Here is a 21,658-nt window from a genome sequence, read left to right on the forward strand (position 1 = left end):
TTTTTCTCATCTGTATTTGCTTACCCAGTTCATCGTCTTTTCCCTTCTTTCCTCAAGCATTTTCTGCAAGGATTCTCCCAGGCCTCCTGGAATTCCAAACTGCTCCACTATGACCTTGGTCTTCTTAAATTGCTCCTCTGGCACCAAGTGTTTCATGCACTGTAGGTACATGCCTAAGGTCTGTTGCAGTGGTGGAACTGGAAGTTTTGGCACTGCCTAGTCATTAAAAATATATATATATAAGCAAGTAATTCTACTTGTTCCTAATCTGTCCCCTTTTTTATTTCTTTTTTTTTTCTTTTGTTGCTGATTAATATATTGCATCCATTTTTTAATTGATTTATTCTGTTTTAGCAGCTGAAGGCCTGATTACTGCAAATGTACTCTCCAGTAACTCTATTTGAAAGCTTTCAAATGGATAGACTAGGGGAGTAGTGGAAAACTACTAAGGAGAATATTCCTTGTTAAAAATTCTAGAAATCCTAGGATGACGAGTCATGGTGCAAGCATATAGTCTCAGCTAGGTTCTAGGAAATCTGCAAATACATGACAGCATAGTAATATAATGCCTGAATAAAAGGTATTTCATTAGTAAAGAAGTACATTTAGCTTGTGATTAGTAAAACCATGGGTTAATACTTGTCTGATTGATAAAATGAGTGGTTAAAAACTATAGAAATAGAAAACACACTGGTCTTCCTGTTTATTAGTACTGACTATGTACAGTCCTCAATAAACCCATGTTTTACCCTGGCAAACCTTTGCTATCAGTCTGTCTGGAACCCCCCTAGATGGCTTGATAAAGCATTTCTGTTTGTACTTGCTTTATCCTCATCCTGTTTTGGAGCAATAGTATCTGGGAAGAAAAGAATCTCATGCTACTCATGCAATTAAGCTTCCTTTGTTTTTTAATGTAGAACTAACCAAGTGAAGTGTAATTAGTAATTTAAAAGCCAGAGCAGATATGGAGGCAGTGGGAAAATCAAACAAGGAGATAACTCATAAAAGACCGGGAAATTGCAAAAGGCTGTGATGCTCTAAGCATGGCTCCTCGGGGAGGTGGCTGTGTCTCCCACTTGAGAAACGAGCATCTAATGCAGCTATGCTTGGCCATTAGTGATTGGTGTAGGCCATAAACTTTTGGAGGGTTTATTTTTCTAATTAGATTTTTGCCTATCTGCTAAAGTAGGCAAATTTCACCTTTTTTTTTTTTTTACTATATCTTGGTGTAATAGACATTGATTTTCACAGGATTGCAGGACCAGAGTGTCATTTTGGTTGGAAGAAAGGACTAGAAGTCACCTTGTTCCACCTGCTGCTTAGAGCAAATCTAGCTGCAGACTTCTCTGCTAGTGCATGCAGGGAGGGAGGGGGTGGAGAAAATGGTCTGAACAGTGGACAGGGACTCACTGTCCTCTGAGCTCAAATACCAGCTCTGCCTTTTGACATCCACAGAAAAGTCAGTGCTGCATTACGCTTCCCTATCTAGAAACTGAAGATTTTAGATACTTGTAAGAAGTGTCATAGGATTTCCTGTTATTAATGGAAATGCAAATCCAATTTAGCCTGTAATGCACCCTGGATCTCAGAAATAAGAGAATGGCAATTCTACAGTTTCAAGCTATGTTTAGTCAAGACATGTTTCTTCTGTCATTGATTTCTTGGTCAATGGAAACAGATGTGCTAAACAGTATTTCTTTTTGATACCTAGCTTCAGCCTTATCTTTCTGGATAAGGTTACTGAACAGTTCATGACTCTGCTTGGAAAAAAGCTTTAAACTCAAGGGGTTGACTTCTTACAGGCATACACATCTGGCATCTCCTAAAGCAGCTTTAAAATGAATTATATGTGATAGTTTGATAGTTCTGTACTATTAAAAAATAATTACATGCCATCCCTGACTTGATAGCAATGCATCTGCTGTTGTATAATAATATTTCACTTACTGGAATTCTTCATAGGATGTTGGGAGAAAGAGTGTATTTGGATATGAGAAGTGTTCCCTGAAATGAAGAAACAGGCTCTGGAACAGAGCTTAGGTTACAATTATTGTATCAATTCACGTTAATTTACAGTATTAAAAGTTGTTAAGTCTCTTCTTTTTGTTTTCCCGAAACAGTCACTTACTGTCTCATCTTTACTGCATGTATCTTTCTCTGTCTTCTGCGTGTTTTTTTCTAGGTCAGGCATTTCTGCATTTCTTTTGGTATCTTTTGTTGAGGGCAGAAATTGAAGCCACTTGGGGGCACTTATGGAGCCTCACGCCTCAGTTCTGGAAATAGAAAAGATTTAAAGTCCTGTCAGTACCCATTATTTATAACCAAAATGTATGAGGGGAGTATTCCCTGCGCAAGCATACGCAGAAGCTTCAGAATGCAAAACTGAAGAGAAATAGAAGTACAACAGTCAAAAGTAGCTAAACTGAGCCCTGTGGAGATTGCTCTGACATTGTTTGTCTCATTTTGCTATAAATTTATATATTCAGAACTATCTGATGCTCATAAAAGGTGCCTTCTCAGCATGGTTTATTTTGTCACTGTAATTTACTTTGCAATTTATTGTGGCGTGATCCGTGCACTGTTGTATGACTGTTATATGTTAGCTGGAGGAAAGAAGTGACTTTTCTTTGAATGTACTTATGTTGACACAGGTAATAGCAAGGCTGCATTTTTCTATCTACCATTTTATAGGAAAGTACCACAGTCTTTAAATGTATTTGTCACTGCATGGTTCCATGGATACAGTGAGCTGCTGTGCTAGAAGATGTAAAAGCTGTAGAAAGAAGCTTGATGGAGATGTGCCTTTTCCCCCCTGCAACCTAGAAGCTCAGTGGGTGCCAGTGCTTTGGGGCGAAGATGTGGGCTGGGGGACCCCATGAGCCTGCCTAAGCTGGCAGGCTGGCTGTGAGAGGACTGGCAGCAGTGGCATACACTGTGCTTCATACAGCAGTCTTCTCAAATAGCATGTAACTATCCAGGGAGATGGCTTAACCTGCCAAAAGTCACAAAAGTAATCTGTGACAGAGCAAATACTTCCACTGGTGTCTCTGTGGTATTGTGCTTATCCTGGTTTTGTTTTCTAAAGATGCATCTTACTGCTTTTCTATACAAAAATAAGCTATAGGACACACTTATTTCTTCTGACATAAGAGTGCCCACACCAAGCAATTGTCATTCAATTATGATAGTACTTAAATGTAGCTAAAGCAGAGCAAGTTCTTTGTGTTCAGTCAGATCTTGATGGATTACAGGTTTTTTGGATTTATTTAATTACTTTCCACTGTGTGTATGTGAAATATGAAAGACAACACGTGTTGATTATGTAGAAAATACTTTCCTTTCTGTAATCTTTGGGACTATACATTCAGGACACTTGAGATATTTCTAAAACAGCTTTGAAGAACAATTTGGTTAAAAATCCTACAGTGTAAGAAAGTGAGATGAAGAGTTCTGCTTAGCAATGGGCAGAGATGGCTGTGCATTATTCCTCTCCTGAGGATTGGCTTGGCTATTCCAGCTCTGCCAATGTGTATGTGGTCGCTGACACCTGGTGTCGATCCTGTCCTGCAATGGCTTTCAGTGGAGCCATGTGCTGTGAAATAGGTTGTATAAGGTTGAGAGATGTCCCCGGGGCCCTGCAATGAGCCACACAGCAAACTCGTGTTGATCTGTCATCTGCTCACAATTTCAACCCAGGTGAGAGATGATTTCCCTCATGGAGAGGCCACATTAATGCACTGTGCTGCTTTGCTCCCTCTCGTGTGCTGCACTGGTCTCACTTAGCCCTGCACTCTATTCCTAGCAACACAGGGTCAAAGCACTTCAAATAATGGTCGTGTCCTGTAACTCTTGGAAGACTGTGGCTTGTCCAGTTGTCTATACACTGGCTCCCCACCTGTGTTCAAATACAGAGCAGCCATTTTGTCTTTAGAGCCCCTAAAACTGTACTCCCTTAAAGGGAAAATCCTGCAGGTATTCTTCTCACTGGGACTTTTGTTCTTTCTTTCCTTATGTTTTTTGTCAAACTGCAATATGGCGTCACACCCGCTACAAATCTGTACTGTATCTGTGGGAAATGCTACTACCAACAGACCCGATCCACATATCTGTAAAAACAGTGTGATAAGGAGTTTGGAGGTGGTAGCCTGAACTGTGCTTTTCTCTGGCATGGGGATGAACGGAGGCTTTGTCTCTGGTTCAAGTGGTGACAGCTTAACATCACACACAATCCTGTATTTGCCTAATAAAGGACAAGAAAACTGACACAGGAGAAAATCCTGCAGAAATTCAAGATAACTTCAAAGTTGCTCACTAGAAGGCTGTGAGGCACATTGTCAAAGTTATTAGGCAAAAAAATATAAAATAATCCTAGCTGTTTTTATTTACAGCTGGCTTAGCTGGAGGGCTGGAGTGAGAGGCTTAGCAGGGGGGCTGCGAGTCACAGCAGGTTGAGGAGCGGGTGGCCTTCCCCACAGCTCAAAGCAGCAACTCAAATCCACAACAAAAGGCACTGATCTCTCTGCTAGCAGATAGCAGAGGAGGACTGAAATAAGCCCATGTGCTTATAGTTGAGTTCTCCATACATTGTGGACTCGGGAGGCAGCTTGCAGTATACAGTATTGTTGGGCAATACACTCAGCCCCCGTCTATCTAGTCATCCTCACTCTCAGTGTTATCAGGAGAATAAGCTTCAAGTTCCCAGGAATCTCTGCTTACAGTTGAGAGGGATGTCTGCGTTATCAGGAATACAACTGTGAAGCGCGCGCTGCTGCAGCCGCTGACATTGCGAGAGGAGCCAGGAACCGCCCTGTCGCTGGCCGTGAGCTCCCCGCGAGCAGCGCTGGACCCGGCGGGGAGTGCCCACGCTCCGCCGGAGGTTGCCGGCGCGTCCCGAGCCCTTCCCGAGCCTTAGTCCCGGGGGCGCCCCTTCCCTCCCAAACCGCCCGTCGCGGCGGGACACGCGGGCGGCGGCAACGAAGCGGCCCCGTGGGTGCCGCCAGAGCCGCGGAGTTCGGCAAGGGGAGCCCGCTCGGCTCCGCTCCGGGGGACCCGCCGCCCCCTTTCCCCGCTCCCAAGCCCCTGGCTCTCCCGGCGCCTGCATCCGCGCCGTCGGGGCAGCGGGAGGCGCGGGGCGCGCAGCCCGCCCGCCCGTACCTGCTCGTCGGGGCGCTCCGGAGCGGCTGCCGGGCGGGCTCTCGAGTCGCGGTGGCTCTGTCCAAGGTACCGCCGCCTCCTCCTCGGCCAGGTCCCCTCTGGGCGGGGGCGTGCGGAGGGCGGCTCGTCTCCGCGGCTGCCTGGCTCCTCCCCGCCCCGCGCCGCCCGGCCCTGCCCTGCCCTGCCCTGCCCTGCCCTGCCCTGCCCTACCCGCCCCTCCCGCTGCGCGCAACAGGCGTTGGTGCCTGCGCTGCCCCCGCGCCTGTTCCGCCCGTGCGGGAGGCTGTGCCCGCCGGTTGCACCGGCGCCAGCTCGCCCCGTGCCCGCCGTGTCCCGTGAGGGGGGTGGGGGAAACCGGGCAGGGCCGGGCTCGCCCGTGCTCTCACCGCCGTCGGGGTCAGCCGAGAGACTCCCTGTGCAGCGGGGAAAAGGGGTCCGCGAGGGGACTGCGCGGGGTCACTGCGCTCGCTGACCCGCGTTGCCACGGGGGTTGTCGCAATTGCCGAGCAGTGTCGCCGCGGGGCATCTGCGGCTCCTGAAGGCTCCGCGGCCGCACAGGGGCGGGCGGCACTGCCGGTGGGCTGCCGGCACCAGGGCCGGGAGGGGTGGAAGCTGCGACGGGGCGGCAGCGGTGCCGGGAGGGGTCTGGGCTCTGCGGGAGCTGCCCCGGGGCCGGCAGCAGCAGCGGGAGCGCGGGCGGCGGACCGGAGGCGGCACCGCTGTGGCCGCTTACCGCAAAGAAGCGGCTGCGGTTTAGGGAAGCGAGGCTCACCTCCCACCGCGGAGGCCATCGCTCCTTCGCCAAACCCCGCTGCCAAAGAGCCGTCGTACTGTTTTCATGAGTTTTGCGCCGCGTAAGCAGCGACTCGCCCGCTCCGGCAGGAGCTGCGGGGCCGCGCGTCCCGCGCAGCCCAGAGGAACCCACCGGCCGTGAGTCCGCGGGTCCCTCGCGGCGCCCGGATCCCCAGGGACGGGTGGGAGCCCTTAAGCAGGCGCTGTGGTCGTTTGTAAATTTTTTCTTTCTCTCTTGAGATTACAAGTAATGTATTTTGTTTCCTAATAAGCTAGGAATTAAAATAAACGATTTTATTTCATATCAACAGAAATTTGCAGGGAAAACTATGCAGTCTGGTTGCGTTGTGGTTAGATCAAAGGTTTCCACTTTTTGCAAATGTTTGAATGAAATACTTCACCCATCTTTTGTTTTGTTTAATCCCTGTCAACCCAGGCAGACACGTTGCAATTGGGGCAGCATTAACACCACGAAAGGCATTTTCTAGTATTGTGTCTCTTAACTGCTGGTCATGTAATTTTTTTAAATACTCGAAAATTGAAATTCATCATTGTGGGCATTAAATTAAATTCGCATAAGAATACAAGGAGCTGTTTTTAGGCAATCGGTAGCGTGTTTGCAGTGCAGTGTTGTTTGCTCAGACCTGATATGTTGCGAAAAATGAATGAGAACATTTTGTATTGGGGTCTTCTCCTGTGCAATTTTGGTAGCTGCTGAGATAGATACTGCTATGGGGAATTGTTACCACAGGGGTTACAACGAGCACAACCAGCTCCCTCCCTCAAACAGCCCTCAACAACAAAACAAAAGACAATCGATCCCCTTCAATTCCATTTATTCAGATTGTATTATTCTTGTAATTTGGACTTCAACATAATACAGCATATTGCACTTACTGGAGAGCAGCACAAGAGAGAAAAAAAAGTACAATACTTCAGTTTATTCTCAAGGAAGAATAAAATGTGACAGTGTGACAGTTGTTGCTCTTAAATATATGAAACCAACTGAAAGTCTGAGTATATGTACACAAGATTTCTTAAGTCCCTGAATAAGCCATTTGAAATTTTACACATACTTTTTTTGCTTTTCTTGTATTTTTTACAGAGATATACAATATGTCACACACAGTTTCAGCTTGAGGACACTCTGCACAATTATACCCCAGCTAAAAGGCTGATGAGTTTTTTGTTTTCTTTTTGGCGGGTTTTTTGGAAGGATCCCCTCAGATTTATGGCAATGATTACTCCGATAACTTTCTTCAGTATTGTCCCCCTATTCCCCATCCCCTCCACTTTGCCAGAATGCTGAAAGAAATACCAATTAAAAATAAATCTAGAAGAAAGCCATTACATCATGACAAAGGTTAAACTGTATATATTGCACATCAGTACAGAAACATAATGCAGTAACACTGTCATCCCCCCCTTTCCCTCTCTCTCCTCCACATGTCCTTCCTTGCTCATGGGGCTGGGCTGCATGGGGGAAATCTAACTGTACTCATAGTCCGATGAGTCCTCCTCAGACACCCCTTTCAGGTCCCTGTGGTATGAGTCCATGCCATTCTCATCCATCTCACCCACTAGCTTCAGGCTTTTGCCTGTGCCTTTGCGCTCCTCCATTTTGATGGTGTCATAGAGTCCCTTAGGTCCTTCCTCAAGGAGGATGTTCCTCTCAGAGTGAGAGGGTTTCATTTGGCAGACGTTTTTGAGAAAGAGGAGGACAGGGGCATAAAGCACATTGGCGAGCCCCATGCCCAGGTTGAGCTGTGCAAAGCCCATGGTGTGCACAATCTGGCCAGCCACGATGGGCCCCAGGGCGTACGCCACTGAGTAGGAGATGTCTGCAATGGCGTAGACGCTGCCGTAGACAGAGACGTGGCGCACGTCCACCAGGAAAGCCAGGGTGGGCAGCAGGGCTGTGTCCACCAGGGCGATGCCGAAGCAGATGCCACAGAGGGGAATGATGACCTGCCCGAAATTCCTGCAGGCTGGCACCAAGCAGGAGCTGGCGCCGATGATGGCCATGCCCAGGGCCCCGTAGAACCACTGAAGGTGGGGGTACGCAGCAGCCAGCCGGACGGTGACGTAGACGCCCAGCACGTGGGGGAAGAAGGCGGGCAGCCAGGTGAGGCCCACCTCCCACTCGCTGGCCCCCATGGAATCCTTCATCCAGTTGGCGATGGTGGGCTCCAAGAAGGCCAGGGGAATGTTGCAGGTGGCCAGGGCCCCTGCCACCACGGCGATGTAGGGGTCGACCATGAGGCGGTGGATGGGGGTGCCGACAGGCATGTTGGCCCGTGCCCCGGTGGCGCCGGGCGGTGCCAGGGCCAGTAGCAGCAGCCCGTCGAGGAGGCAGACGCAGGCCAGCACCAGGAAGGGCACCCGCTTGCCGGCGAACTCGTAGAGGACGCCGCCGAAGGGGGGTGCGGCCAGGCTGCCGAAGGAGATGCAGGCCAGCGCCGTGCCCAGGGCGCGGCTCCGCGCCGGCTCCTCGGCGTAGCGGTCGGCGATGAGGGCGATGCCGGCGGTGTCGGCGAAGGCCGATCCCAGCCCCTGCAGGCTGCGCGCCGCGAACAGCGTCGCGTAGTTCTCGGCAAAGGCGAAGGTGGCGGTGGAGAGGAACATGACGGCCAGCCCGGCCAGCAGCGGCACCTCGTAGCCCACGCGGTCGATGAGGGTGCCGCTGAGGGGGTTCACCAGCAGCTGCAGCATGGCTTTGGAGGCGAAGAGCACCCCGATCTGCACGTCCTCGTTGCCCCCCGTGGCCGGCGGGTACCGCGCCGGCAGGAGGCTCCGGTTGCCGCCGCCGCTCCCGTTGCCCCCCGCGGGCGCGGACGGGCCGGCGGCGCCCCCGCCGCCACGCATGGCCGCGATGTAGTCGGGGATGATGGGCACGATGACCATGTAGAGCATGTTGTCCAGCAGCAGCGCCACGCACACAACCATCAGCAGCAGCCGCCGCTGCCGCCGCGCCTCCCCCATGGCGGTGCCCAGTTGCCGCCGCCGCTCGCCCACCGCCTCCGAGAGCCGCTCCACGGCGGCCCGCGCCCGGCCCGCGCCCCCCGCCTCCGACATCGCCCTCAGCGCCGCCGCCGCCGCCCCGCCGCCCGCATGGGGCACGGCGGGGGCGGCCCCGCCGCCTCCTCCGCCCGAGCCGCCTCCGCCGCCGCCGCCGCTCACCTCCCGGCGGCCGCCGCCAGCCCGCGCCGCCGCTGCGAGGCGGCTCCGAGGGGCCGGTCCTCCATCACCACACTAATAAGCTCCGCGCACGGAAACCCCACCCGCCCCCGCCACCGCGCCGGCCCCGCCGCCCGCCCTCCGCGCCCCGCCCCGCTGCACCGCGCCGGACACAGCCGGGGGCCTGCGGGGACGGGGTGCCGCCGGGACCTTCCCCCCCGGGGGTGTGCCTGGGGGGACGGGGGGGCGGCGGCACCGCCCCCGAGGCGCGGGCCCGACGGTAACTCTCGCCGGCCCGACGGCGGGGATGGCCGTGGGTGTCAGGGGGCCGCTGGACGCGCCTCCGGCTCTCCTGCAACCTCCCAGAGCCTTCTCTCCATCGCTTCCCCCCGGGGCCTGGGCGGCAGCGGGCTGGCTCCGACGTGCGCCCGCCGGTGCTGCGGGCAGCGGTCCCGGGTGCTCTCGGCCCTGTGCCGCCGCTGCCTCGGCGGGCGGTCCGGAGCCCGACCAGCCGGCGGAGGTCGGCGACTACCGGCTGGGCCCCTGTCCGGTGCGAGCCGCAAAGACCCCCTGTCCCCGAGCCGGGGCCGCCTGGAACAGCCGCCCCCTCCCCGACCACCCTGCGCCTCCCTGCCCACTCGGACCCGGTGGCTGCCGCCGTCTAACCCGGGAGCTGCTCGGGGCTCGCCGCCAACACCCGGTGCGGCTCCGCCCGCGACGGCGCAGCCGGGCCAGGGCAGGGCACAGGGGCGCCCGGGGGGACTTGGGCTAATCGGGAACGCGGTTAGGCAGGGCTGGGCTGAGCCCTGCCCCTCCTCAGGGGTGTGTGAGACCACGGAAGCTTCATTGGAAAGCAGGAGAGCAACTATCTTCCTGCGTGCGAGCGTGTCTAACGCTGAGACAAACACCAGGGAAATAATGCCCAAGTGCGGTGATGTTGCGTTCTGCCCGTATTTTGCCGGGCCAGTGTGGCAGCTGGAAGCCCTGTGGAGGAAGGGGCCTCACTCGGTGCAGAGGCTTTGGTGTTAAGAAGGTACTCGTACCATAAAGCAGCATATCATTATTCCTGTAGCAGAAATGACATGTGGGCTGATCCAAGGAGGATCTCTGCAGAAGGCTGTATGAAATAACTGGATCTTTCAGCCAAGCAATTCCTGAGTAGATGTGGAGTTCGGGCACCTTCATTTGCTTGCGTAGCTGGGCTTTCACAGCTGAAAGGGAGATGATTTATCTGTCAGTTTTTGTATCTTTGTTGCAAGAAAACTGTCTACATGGCCAGAAAGACTTTAAAATGGATCTCTGCATGGAGTGGCATACAGATCCAATGGTGCTTGCACAGAAGTGGAACCTTAAAGCACAGTTAAAATAACAGTACCCCTAGACATCCATTCTGTCATTGTTATCATTATTTGTTATTCCTTTATTACACCTGCTGTAAAACTATGGAAATACACCACTGAAAATCGGGATAAAGCTCTTGACCCAGGACTTGAATAAGCTATTATCCTAAATGCTTCAAAAGCTAAATTCAAGGTATAGAAGAAAGGTATCAGAAGGAATAGAAGAGTCTTACTGGAAGGGTCCCGAGCTGAAAGCCATGGTTGCTGCACTTGGCTGCATGGTTCAAGGTATTTGTCACCTGTGAGGTTGATTTAGTTGAGAAAAAAAACAAACCAAACATCACAAAGGCCATCCTTATCTGATTCCTCAAGCAGACCCTGGGGTCTGCCTGAGAACGTATTTCTGTATGGGACTGTGAGCACAGGAGGAGCAGCTACCCAGATGATAATGGAACTGCTGAAGGATGCATCTTCTGTTTGGGATGGATATCACGTTTGCAGTAAGTGGTAATGGGTTGGGGGCAGATATGACTTTGGATCATTGCTGTGCTGTAGTCAGGAGTATTGGAATCTTGGCTCTCGCTTGATGAGGCACTTTATTTGATTAAAGTTTCCCTTTTAATCAGAGATATGGTCATTTCCCGTCTCTAAAATGGAATCTGGCTCTGGGGGTCATGTCTGGATAATAAAAGAACTGGTTCTCTTGTCTCAGGGGAGTTGATATCGAATTTATTACCATCAAGAGAAAGCAGAATTATACTTGTAAAATGTTGCATAATAAATTTAGCCTCCTTAGTAAATCAAATCAGCGGATACCCTTATCTGCAAGAGATGCGTCATAGCTACGTGAGCTTCTTTGACTAGGCAGAACTAATGGGGAGAAAATGTACCTTCAAACATGGTCCAAGTTGAGGGACTCACAGTAAATTAAAGTAAGAAAAAAAGTCTCCCTGGTGTTTGGCTTAGAAATTTATAATTATGTTTGGGAAGGGACTTCAAGGTGAGATGAGATGACTTTTAAAATTTTGTGCTTTTATCCCAAAACCCAGAGAGATGTGACAATTATTTAGTTTGAGAGGAGGAATGCGGAGGAGGTGATGTACTTCATTTGTCCTCCAGTGCAGAACATTCGGTTTCAAAAAGCCACTGTTAATGTCAAGGAGATAGAGAAGATTTTAGGCCTATGTAAAGAGCAGAGTTGGCTGCACCAGAACTTCTTATCATTGTCTTTATTCTAGAGGCTGTAGATGAAGGAAAAGGAGCTCGTGATGACTGTTGAGCAATAAAGAGGAATTTATTATTGAGTCCAAAAGAAGCCCAGGGCCCAGGAAAGGAAATTATGCTTAGGATCTTCAAGATTTCAGAAAAAGTCCCTCCAAAAATATATAACCTATGTGAGCATGTAAACCTACATGTCTGATGAAGGTATCAGTTTAAGTTGAACACGAGGGGAAAATGAGGGTTAGTATGACCAGTTGGTCACAATTCTAACACTCGCTTTAGTTTAAAAAGGAAGACCTACCTGCATTGGGAATTTTGAAAAATGAGAAGGGTTTCTCTCCAAACATCAAAATAAATATCTGAGTAGTTAAACAGATAAAATGACTTGTGTACAGCCTGCTCTTGCTTGTCCTGCTACCTACTGAATTGATAGTCCTTGAGTTCTGGAATGACAGTTGTTTTGATGCTGATTTTGATGTTTTCTCTGTGATTTTACAGAGAAAGAGGGAGAGAAGCAACAACTGCTGTGATGCACTTGACTGTCAAGAATGGACTTAAGTTAATTGTGCATCCTTCGGAGCCTTTACAGGAGAAAAAGTTTTTGCTGTAAGGTGTCCAAGCACAATGAGTCAGAGACTTAGAGTTCCACAGGTCTGCAAAATATTAATATTCTTAATAGCCTGAGTACTTAGTGTCTGCAATAGAGAGCTTGTCCTCTTAACGATATGGCAATAATTTTTAGCACTTAGGACTAAACTAATTATGTGTTTCTTTTCTGATTAAAAGATCTGATAATCTGATTCTGTCACATAGGAAAGGCTCACCTAGTTGGACAAGTATGTTATAATATTTAGAAATGTGGTAGAGGAAAAGGGAGGAGATAGAAGATAAGGTCCATTTTCAACTTAATTTCAAAAGCATTTTTGTCCAGAAAATGATTGGGATGTCAAATGGAAGTCAATAAGTTATTGTCATGAGTGGAATTATTAAGAAAACATTGGGTTTTTTGCCTTGGCCATTAACATATTCATGTATGTCAGTAGTAGCTGAGGTTCCTGCCCTTCCTGTTGGGCACTAAAATCTTTGTTGCCAGGGCAGATGGACAACATGGGTACAGGCAGGGGCACACAAAGGCATGCAGAGGAGCTTTGAAGAGCAGGGGAAAGAGGGAGTCCTGGTAGGGGCTGGCAAGTCCCATGGCTGGTGGTGCCATGTGATGGCACTGGGCAGGGGTATGTCAGGCAGGGCTTGGTGTCCCTGGTCCTGCTGTGGGTTCTTCCTGGGCTAGTTGGCAGAATTGGCTGGGCGAGCCTTAGCCCCTTCAGCCAAGGGTGCTTTTGGTGTTAGTGGGAATAGCCATGAGGCACAGCCTTCATGTGGGATACAGGTGTAACGTGGGATGAGGATTGTACATGAAAATGTGCCCATCCATTTCTGTAAAAGTTTTGTTCAATAAGCAAAACTGCTCTTTTTATAAATGGTTGTCCTAACCCTTTTTTTTTGAGAACTGGTAAATGATCAGGTTTTTTTTTTTAATTGATGTTATACCTATACTTCATGCTGCTTCATTCTTTGGCAGTAATGCTTAGAGAGAGACAGAAAAATAGATGTGAACAATAAGAGAGAAAGTGATTCAAGGATTTGTGTCTATGCTTATGTTAGCTTTAGCAATTGTTGATGTTCTTGTTAGTTGTAATAGGCAGTTCTTCAGTTAGAGTTAAAAGAGAGCTATTAAATTATGGCGTGTCTTCTAACTCTAGAAGTACGGGGTATTCTCTCTGATAAATTCATGTCTGTAGTTGTAAATAGCTCAGCAAATGGAGTTTCCACTTTCTCTCTTAGAGAATACTTAGCTATCCAGTAAAATTCAAGGCTTGAGTAGTCTCCTGGTGTTCAGTTTAAAATTTCTTTTCCTGTTTTGTTCCCACTAAGCCTATGTCTACTGCGTGTGTCACCTTAAACCACCTTTTGCTCTTCTTTACATCCTTCAAACATTTGCTGTGTCAGTCCCAGAATAGATGAGGATGACAAATGGTGTCCGTCTTTGAGATACAAGAAGCATCTATAAAACCTGGGAAGATGCTGTTCTTCCCAATGACTGCCTATCTTCCTACTACTTTAGCATCATTTTTGTCCTCTCATGTCTTCCTCTGCTCTTTTGCAGAAGCCTGTCAAAATATTCTCCAACCAACCACGAAAATATATTTTTTTTCCTAAGGTTACCATGTTTTTCAGCTTTTCAGTTGTAAAAATACAGAATCTATCCTTGCTGCAAAACCCCTTAAGTTCATGCATATACTCATTTCTGATGCAATTTTGCAGGAAACAAGAGCTGAAGAAATGTTTTGATGCTACTTGGTCTTAACATGCTTCTCCACTAGCCACTCATATCTGCTCATTTTTGGGACATTGCTCTACTCCAAATCAACTCCCTCATTAGCTCCTCATTGCTTAACAGCCTCTCAGAATTATGATAGCAGGAAACACGTCTCCCACAGACTCACAAATAGTTTCTGTGGCTTTAAAAGGGATATAAGGTTGGCAATCTGATTTCCTGACAGTTTAAATTTCCATCATTCTGGACATTCTCCTCATGCTGGCTGCAGAAGAAGGATATTTCAAGAAACCTGTCAGATATTTTGGTTTGATAATCTGTAAAGTGATCAACATTGTCCCAAGCAGAATGAACTGAAAATGAATGTTTTACTCAAATGGGGAGGCAAATATCTTGGCAAATAATTAAATATATGTTTGCAGGATATATTGTAAATGACCTATCCCAGTGACAGGATATAAGTCAGCTTGTATCTTCACTATTTAAGTGAAATTTCACTGCCAAGAAAAGCTTTGGCATCTGGCAATTTTGTAATGCCTTTCTACAAAATTACTGCAAAGGAGACAATTCTGAGTAAAGTATGAAATAGGCAGAATAGGTGTTAGTGTCTGAAGACAACATAATGTTGTGATCCTACTTTTCAATGTGGCTTAAGAAAGTCAGAAAAGATAAACCTAGATAATTACTCAGTGCCTTAGATATTTACTCATGTGCATATATTATATGTTAGGTTTGTTTGCAGCAGAGTTTATCACCAATCCTGCCCATCCCTTCTCATTGCATTCTTTAGTTCATAAACTGTTATGTTTCGATAGCTTTCATACTCTGCCCTAACACACTGAATAGCTGTGGCATTTCAAAACATTGAAAACACGTGAGAACAAGGGGAGGAAATGCTGCTTTCTGCAGCATAGATAAAACGGGTGGAGACTGAAGCCACCTTGTAGATACCTGCAGGTGTGTAGGATTAGTATGCATACAAATTTAGGAAGGGAAATCAGGTGTGCATCATGGCTGGTACCTCAGGAACTTATAAGATTGAGTCTTTTCCTGCTGGGGAGGGTGGGGTTAGGATGGGCTAGTGTTGTGAAGCTGCTGTTGGAGTGAAATCTTGGTAGAGGTGAAGGTAGTGACTCTGTGGTGCTTTTTGTCACTTGTATTATTTGCTGAGATCTCTGTTGTCAGTGCAGCTTTAGAGCAGTATATGGACCATGTGGCCCTTGCCAGCTGGGGGCTCTTCTTGGCAAGGTACAAAGGGCGGTGGCTCCTGCTGGTGCTTTTAGATCTATCAAAGCAGCCTTTGGTATTTTTGAATAAAGTTGAATAATAATCTATACTTAATAATACATTAGATAACTTTTTTGATCTTTGTTCATGAATCATCTGAAGGTGCTTGTACAGTTGCTTCTTGCTTTGTTTGAAAATATTAGAAGTTGCTCTCAGCATGAAGGTTGTTCTCAAAGAACATGCTGCAAGTACAAGATACCTGACATTGGGCATCTGCACTGCACTGACTGGCTCTCAGGAGCAGGATACCTCCTATTGCTTCCCTGCTCAGACTGGAAGCATGTGGAGTTACTGCTGGTTTCCTTTCTCCTTCCTGTCTCTCATCCTTAGCACATCTATGCCAATACAGGGCTTTGGGAAATCTTCCTTGGGGCTGGTTGACGCTTCTGGAGACCCTTGCTGGGTGAGAGCTGGGTTTGGCAGTGGAGTGACAGGCAGTGTTGGGCAGTGCCCTGGCCTGGCCAGTGCCACGGGGCTGTTTTCTGCTCCCTGCCCAGGGCAGCCCTGGCCCTGCTCAGGGGCTGCAAGGCTGCTGTGAGCAGGCTCCAAGCTGCACAGCACAGATGGAGGGGTATCACTGACTGTGGGCTGGCTGCAGGAGAAGTCAGGTAAGAAAACTGTGAAAGGGCAGGTGTTCCATTGCTACTTGGTGCTGGAAGTGTGCCCCTGCTTGGCTGTGGGAATGTTTGTCCTCCCCAAAGCCTCTGGGACTGCCATCACTTAAGTCACTTTTAGACCTTGTATTTGCTCTTCTCTTTTCTTGGTTGCATTCAAATCTGCTTCCCCTCTGCTGTGTTCAAAGAATCTGACATGGGTCTGGAACTCAGTTCAAGAGATCATTTCTGCAATTTTTTATGTAAATTCTTCTTTAGATTTGTCAGCACATCCAGTAACTTTGTGTTTAGAAGTTGTACTGAAAGCTCTCTGAGAGATTTGCGAATCTAAGGAGATGAAGTTCATTTGCTGACCAAGGCAGGACCAGCTGGGTAGCAGGAGTATCACCTGGGAGATTCAGTTGAGAGACCTCCTGCTCTGAGCCCTCTTGCTGGTGGGAAAATGCATGGGATTTGCTGTCAAAATGTGATGGGACTGGTGTTGTCCCTGTTGTAATCTCAAAGAATGCTTGGTTATGTAGGTTAGATTCAGAATCAATTTCAGTTTTCTTAAGCAGTGAGATGGTGGCACCTGCAGATGAACTTCATTCTTACTGAATATATCCAATTGATTTAATTGTGAACATGGCAATAGAATGGAAAATACTTTGAATCTGTAGGGTGTCCTATTTTTTTCCGAAGACTTTTCAAACTTTTATTGGTACTGTTGAGAACTCTATTTTTTAACTATTTCCACAGTATCTGAACATTATATATTCTGTGTATTGCATGACCTAAGCTGCATGTATGGAAAAGAAGGCTGTTCTCTGCAGGCTTATGCACTATGCACATCCCTAGAGTAAAAGGGAGACACAGGGAACATGCAGCAGTGAGCTAAAGGATGTTGAATGTACACTGTGAAGGAAGGTATCTCTAATTGGAGACAAATGAGATTGCATTTGAAGGGAACCCTTTACCTCCTGACAAGGTTTTAGGAGTTCAATGGGGTCCAATAATTTCCTCTAACAGTGAACTTTTAAAGAGATTTTCCATTTCCTTGATTGCTGCTATATTTAAAGAAGATGGCACTCGAGAACTGAGAGCAGGATGCAATGACCTTGCCTTACCCATAGCGCCCATGGAAGCCACCTATTCTTAGAGCACTGTAATTCTGCTCTCGCTGGGAGGCTGCCTTTGATTTGAAGGCAAAAGGCTAGAGCTCCCATGTGGGAGACTGCTGTCCTGCATCTCTCACTAAGCGTGCATTAACTGGAGAGCAGGCATCTGATTAACATCCCTAGTGCTGTCATAAATCAATCTGTGTATGCTTAAACAAGTTACATCAGCCTAATGGGAAAAGATGTGGTGAGACAATTAAAAGGATTAACCCAGAGCAGGGGGGTCGATACCAGGGAATAATCTGTTGCTGGAGTGTGACGACCAGGCGCCGTGGTAGTTCTGACAGCCAGTCTCTGCAGGAACCCAGCCCCAGTCTCTCATGAGGAGGCTGATGCATTTTCAGAGGATCTGGCAGTGGGGCTCTGGGGTTTCCAAATGCTGATAAGGTTTAATTATTTTTATTATTAATTTTTACTGCTCCGAGGTGGAAATCAGCTGTGTGTGAATGAGTTCACTAGTGTGTGTGTAAATAAGCCAGCTCATACCTTTCCAGCCAGTGCAATCGGAGCATAAGCAATAGGGTGCAATCAATTTTAGTGATTTAATACTGTCTAGGTAAGCTTTTCTTCTTACCCACTGACTCAAGAAGGTTCTCTTGCAGTATTGTTCGTATGCTTTAGTGAGTTGCCTAAATTGAGCAGTGCAAATGGCTGCCAATGGAAACCAGAAACTCAGACTTCTTATTAGATTTAGATTACAGTGGTCATTATGGTGAATTTAATTACGAAAAAAGGAGGGGGAAGGGGGAGAGTTGCTAAAAAAAGAAATGAGTTTGTTTCCTTTACCCCTCCCTGCCTCATGAAAAGTCAAATTGACAATGCATGTCTATCAGGTTTATGCCCTTAGAGTATGCGTTGCAAGCTCCTATTTAAGTTCAAGGAAGTTGCACAGGAGTCCTTGAAAAATGAGCCTATATCTTCACCAGCCACTATTCATTACCTGAATCCAGTTCAGCTAAGCCCTGTGTGAGTTAATGGAGGCCTCTGGTCCTCCATTTCCCTTGTGTCTACTTGTGGCTTCCCTGGAAGATTTCTTTTCCATGAGGAAAAGAAAATTCCATTTCTTTTCATGCTTGGAAAACACAGTCAATGCAGTGCACCTGGGGCCAACAGAAATCTCCTCCTTTCCTGCCAGTTCAATGTAAAGAAAGTCAAACTGTGTGCTGAAACTCAGTGAGTCGTGAGAGTTTCTGCCACACAGGCATGTTTCAGAAAAAGGCAAGAGAGTCAAGAAGAAATCGAGAGCTGGTGCAAAGGGATACTCCCAGAATTGTGATTGTGTACCTGACCCTCTTTTTTTTTTTTCCCCTGCAGCTCTGTTATGTTCTTCAGGCAGAGAAACTTGTTCTTGCAAGTCACCTTCTTTCAGTTCATCCCCAAGCAGTAACAGCCAAGTTCTACTGGGACCATAAGGGTGAGTGTAAGGACCACTTGTTTAGAGGTGGGGGGGAAACTCCACCGTGTATCTCTGAGCATGGGATGTTGACACTGTGAGTCCACTGGACCACTGAAGCCTAAAGGGTGAGGTTAAAATGCTGGTGGTGTTTCCAGTAAACTAAGTTATTGGCTGTCTGACCCTTGGCTTGTGAAGTGTTTCTTTTGGCTCAAGGCACACCAGCTAGTGCTGGGACTGGCTTTGCTGCTGCTGCATTATGGAAATGCCAGCAGTGAAGCAGCTGATGGTGCAGCATCCTCCATTTCCAGAGAGGCTGTGGCAGTGATTGTGAGGGAGCTGTCTGCTGATCCTGCTGTGCTGCTCCAGGGGCTGGGGTGCTCACATGGACGCCTGCTTGTCGCAGAGCTGCCCTGGGGTTCAGAACAGCCATCTGCTACTACTCCCCTGGGGAAATGATATTAAGCAGACAGTTAGGTCCCATTTTAAGACCCTTGAGGATACCCTTAAGACCAGGTACTGTGTTTGTACCTGGAAAAAGGCTGTCCCGTGTGTTGAGAAAGCAGTGGGTGTTGAAACATGTACAAAGGCTTCAACAACAGTGCAGGCACCACTGTAGAGAGATCAAGAATGTGTATGCTGACTTATTGCAAGGGGGAGTACTTGCACTCTCTGTGTTAGGCACTGGCTAATTTCAAGTGCTCTAATTTGCCCTTCTGTAATTACCTACCTTTCCCTGGCAGCTGATAGTGAAGATGGCTGTCCTTCCCCCTTGCTCGTATGTGCATCACTCAATTTTTGTGCCTGTTGTACTTAGATATGCTTTTGGAGGATGTGCTGAAAAGAGTCTGGAGCAAAGAAAGGCTCTTGCTGACTCTGGCAGCATGGAAAGGCTATTGGGAGATGCAAAAGGAATGCTGGCCCTAGTTGCTCTGCTTCCTATTTGGTGTTTTGAAGCATCCTGGCACTGAGGTAACAAGCTTTGTGACTATTTTTCAGTGTGCCAGCTGCATATAGAATGGATCTCAGCTGGGAAACCCTACTAGGACAGGGCAGGGGTAAAGGTTAGTGCAAACCTGGTTCTGACCCTCCCCTAGCAGCTATCCAGCTGCATCTTCTAGCACAATGCCTTTAGCAAAGATCTATAATCATTGAACTTTTGACCCCAGTCTCTGAAGTAATGCCAAGTATGTTTAGCACACATACAAATGAAGTGGAAATCATTACTGGCTTGCTCGTGACCTGCTGAAAAATGGTTCCCCTCCGGGGGCTCTGTTTGCATTTCCCTCAGTCTCTCTGAGCACTCAATCTTCCAGCAGTTTCATGTGCTACAAACTGAGCATCACTGTGCTCTTGATCAGAGCTACCTGCCATTGTCTGTTCACTGCAAACCTTTCCTTGCCTTAAGTTTTGTGAGGCAGCAGTAATAGAGCTCACACATAACACCCCCCCAACACATACCATGCTTACGTTGGAGGTCCGGATGTGGCTCGACCACGTCAGGCTGAGAAATGGTCTCAGCCTGTTCTCTCTGTCCTTCCACTACCAAGTCCCAGGCAAAGGAAATGCAGATTTGTGGGCTGTCAGGAGGCTGTGCTGATCCAGATGAATGGCAGCCCAAGTGGCAAGGTTTATTCCAACCCTGAATTTTATTTCTTTGCTTTCACTCTGCATGCATATATTCATCTTGTCTGGGCTGCCACATGGGTGTTGACAAAGCTGATCTCTTCTTTAGATGTCCATCACTAGAGCCCCTTCCCTCTCTTCAAAACAAAGAAGCTTCCAAACACTCAGAAACCTCTGAATTATTTATATGAAGGGCAGGAAAAAAAATTATTTTTCCTCTTTATTTCTATCCTAAGCAAAACTACAAATATAGTTTGAGACAAGGTCAAAGCTCATTGAGAGAATTGCTACTTATTCTGTGTAAATACAAAATAATTCCAACAACTGGATTCTTCCTTGCAAGAGTCTCCTTTGGATTTGCATGGAAATGATCATAGAAAGAAGGAAGTCCCAGTATTCACCTTGTCACCTTATCCTACATTACAGTTGAAATATCCTGAAGTCGATCCTTCTGTTAGTGACTTGGGATTCCTACTTATTTCTTTTTAAAGTTGTACTTTTTTTAGTAAAAGGCAATTTCTTCTCCCAGATGTATTATTTTCAGTGGGCTGGAGTAACACGCCAGAATAAATAAGACAAGCCTTCAATAAAAAAAGAGTAACGACCAACTCATTAAAAACAGTAAATTAAATAACCGTCTTGAGCTATCTTAGTAAAGAAAAAACATTTTTTTGTTGTTTTTCTCTCAGTATGCCACCAGCCTGTGATGAGACAGCAGCTCTTGCTGGGCAGAACACCCTGTGTTTGCATGCTCTTAGGCAGGATTGTCTGATTGACAGCTGGCCCTCTGGCAGCAAAGCCCTCTCCTTCAAAGAGGATGGCGTCACTGCAACTTGATGTGGAAATGTGGCAGGCCAAGGGGAGCAGGACCCTGGCTCTTCTCTCCCTGCTCTGCTGTTTGTTACAGTCTGCTTAGAAATCTTGTCACCGCACCGAGGGGCAGCTTGGAGCCAAGCAACTTGTGCCTGTGGCTGTCTTAGTGCTGCTCGTACATTCTGCTGTTCACTTTGTGTGCAGTGCAGGGGTGAGGGTTACTCTGTAACAGCAGATTTCCAGGATATTCCAGCATCCCTCTAACCTTGACTCTTTTATGTCACGGGACAGCTCTTCTGCATCCGTGACAGACAGCTGCTGGAGCAGCCAGGGCAGTGCCCACTCTGGGGTGTCCCACCATTCAGGAGTGCGTATCAGCCCTGGGACTGAGGGGAACAGTGCAGTGGTGGCAGTGTGCAGGTGACTGTGTGTGCATTTTTGTTCCTGAGACTTCAACCATGTGAGAGATGCTTTCAGTTTGTGTCTATGCACCCACTTGCATTGGATATCTTTCCATTGCACTTGGGTAGGGCTCCTATCTGTGGCCCAGGGACCGAGAGGACTTCTTTCTCAGTAAAACCCGGCAAGGTGGCAGCATGGCCTTCAGAATTGCTGCAAACCAACTAAGGATTCAGCCAGCTCCTAGTTCTTCTAATGTGACCTTTTCAAAGGAGATGATGTGAATACATGGTAAGGATCATGGGAACCAATTCCACTGAAATTCCCCTGAGTTTTTGAGATACTGCTGC

The 21,658-nt window shown here is 47.8% G+C and overlaps 3 protein-coding genes across 4 annotated transcripts in view; all 3 read right to left on the reverse strand.

Annotated features, from left to right (window-relative positions):
* The window catches only part of CHAT (choline O-acetyltransferase), a 32,175-nt gene extending 26,858 nt beyond the window's left edge, over window positions 1–5,317 (reverse strand). The window contains exons 1-3 of one of the 2 annotated variants that reach the window (XM_017807205.1): window positions 5,155–5,317; window positions 2,129–2,273; window positions 25–216 (exon numbers count right to left, since the gene is read on the reverse strand). In XM_017807205.1, the coding sequence (XP_017662694.1) occupies window positions 25–216; window positions 2,129–2,191 (255 nt within the window). In that variant the 5' untranslated portion in view covers window positions 2,192–2,273; window positions 5,155–5,317. Of the gene's footprint in view, window positions 1–24; window positions 217–2,128; window positions 2,274–4,716; window positions 4,816–5,154 lie in introns of those variants that run through there. The other variant, XM_017807206.1, reaches the window with a different exon arrangement.
* A 43-nt stretch (window positions 5,318–5,360) lies between these two features.
* Window positions 5,361–5,945, reverse strand: LOC108493443 (predicted GPI-anchored protein 58). Its single transcript, XM_017806857.1, has one exon. It carries the CDS (start codon window positions 5,943–5,945, stop codon window positions 5,361–5,363), a length of 585 nt encoding a protein of 194 aa, XP_017662346.1.
* Window positions 5,946–7,218: 1,273 nt separating this feature from the next.
* SLC18A3 (solute carrier family 18 member A3) lies at window positions 7,219–9,021 on the reverse strand. Its single transcript, XM_017806918.1, has one exon. It carries the CDS (start codon window positions 9,019–9,021, stop codon window positions 7,435–7,437), a length of 1,587 nt encoding a protein of 528 aa, XP_017662407.1. The 3' UTR covers window positions 7,219–7,434.
* Between the last annotated feature and the right edge of the window lie 12,637 nt (window positions 9,022–21,658).

Source organism: Lepidothrix coronata, unplaced genomic scaffold, assembly GCF_001604755.1.
Source record: "Lepidothrix coronata isolate B3197 unplaced genomic scaffold, Lepidothrix_coronata-1.0 Scaffold17, whole genome shotgun sequence".
Taxonomy (NCBI): Eukaryota; Metazoa; Chordata; class Aves; order Passeriformes; family Pipridae; genus Lepidothrix; species Lepidothrix coronata.

Bases quoted from the DNA above. Each gene is read 5' to 3' on its own strand.
- SLC18A3 (XM_017806918.1), bottom strand. From the start codon at position 9,021: ATGTCGGAGGCGGGGGGCGCGGGCCGGGCGCGGGCCGCCGTGGAGCGG.
- LOC108493443 (XM_017806857.1), bottom strand. From the start codon at position 5,945: ATGGCCTCCGCGGTGGGAGGTGAGCCTCGCTTCCCTAAACCGCAGCCG.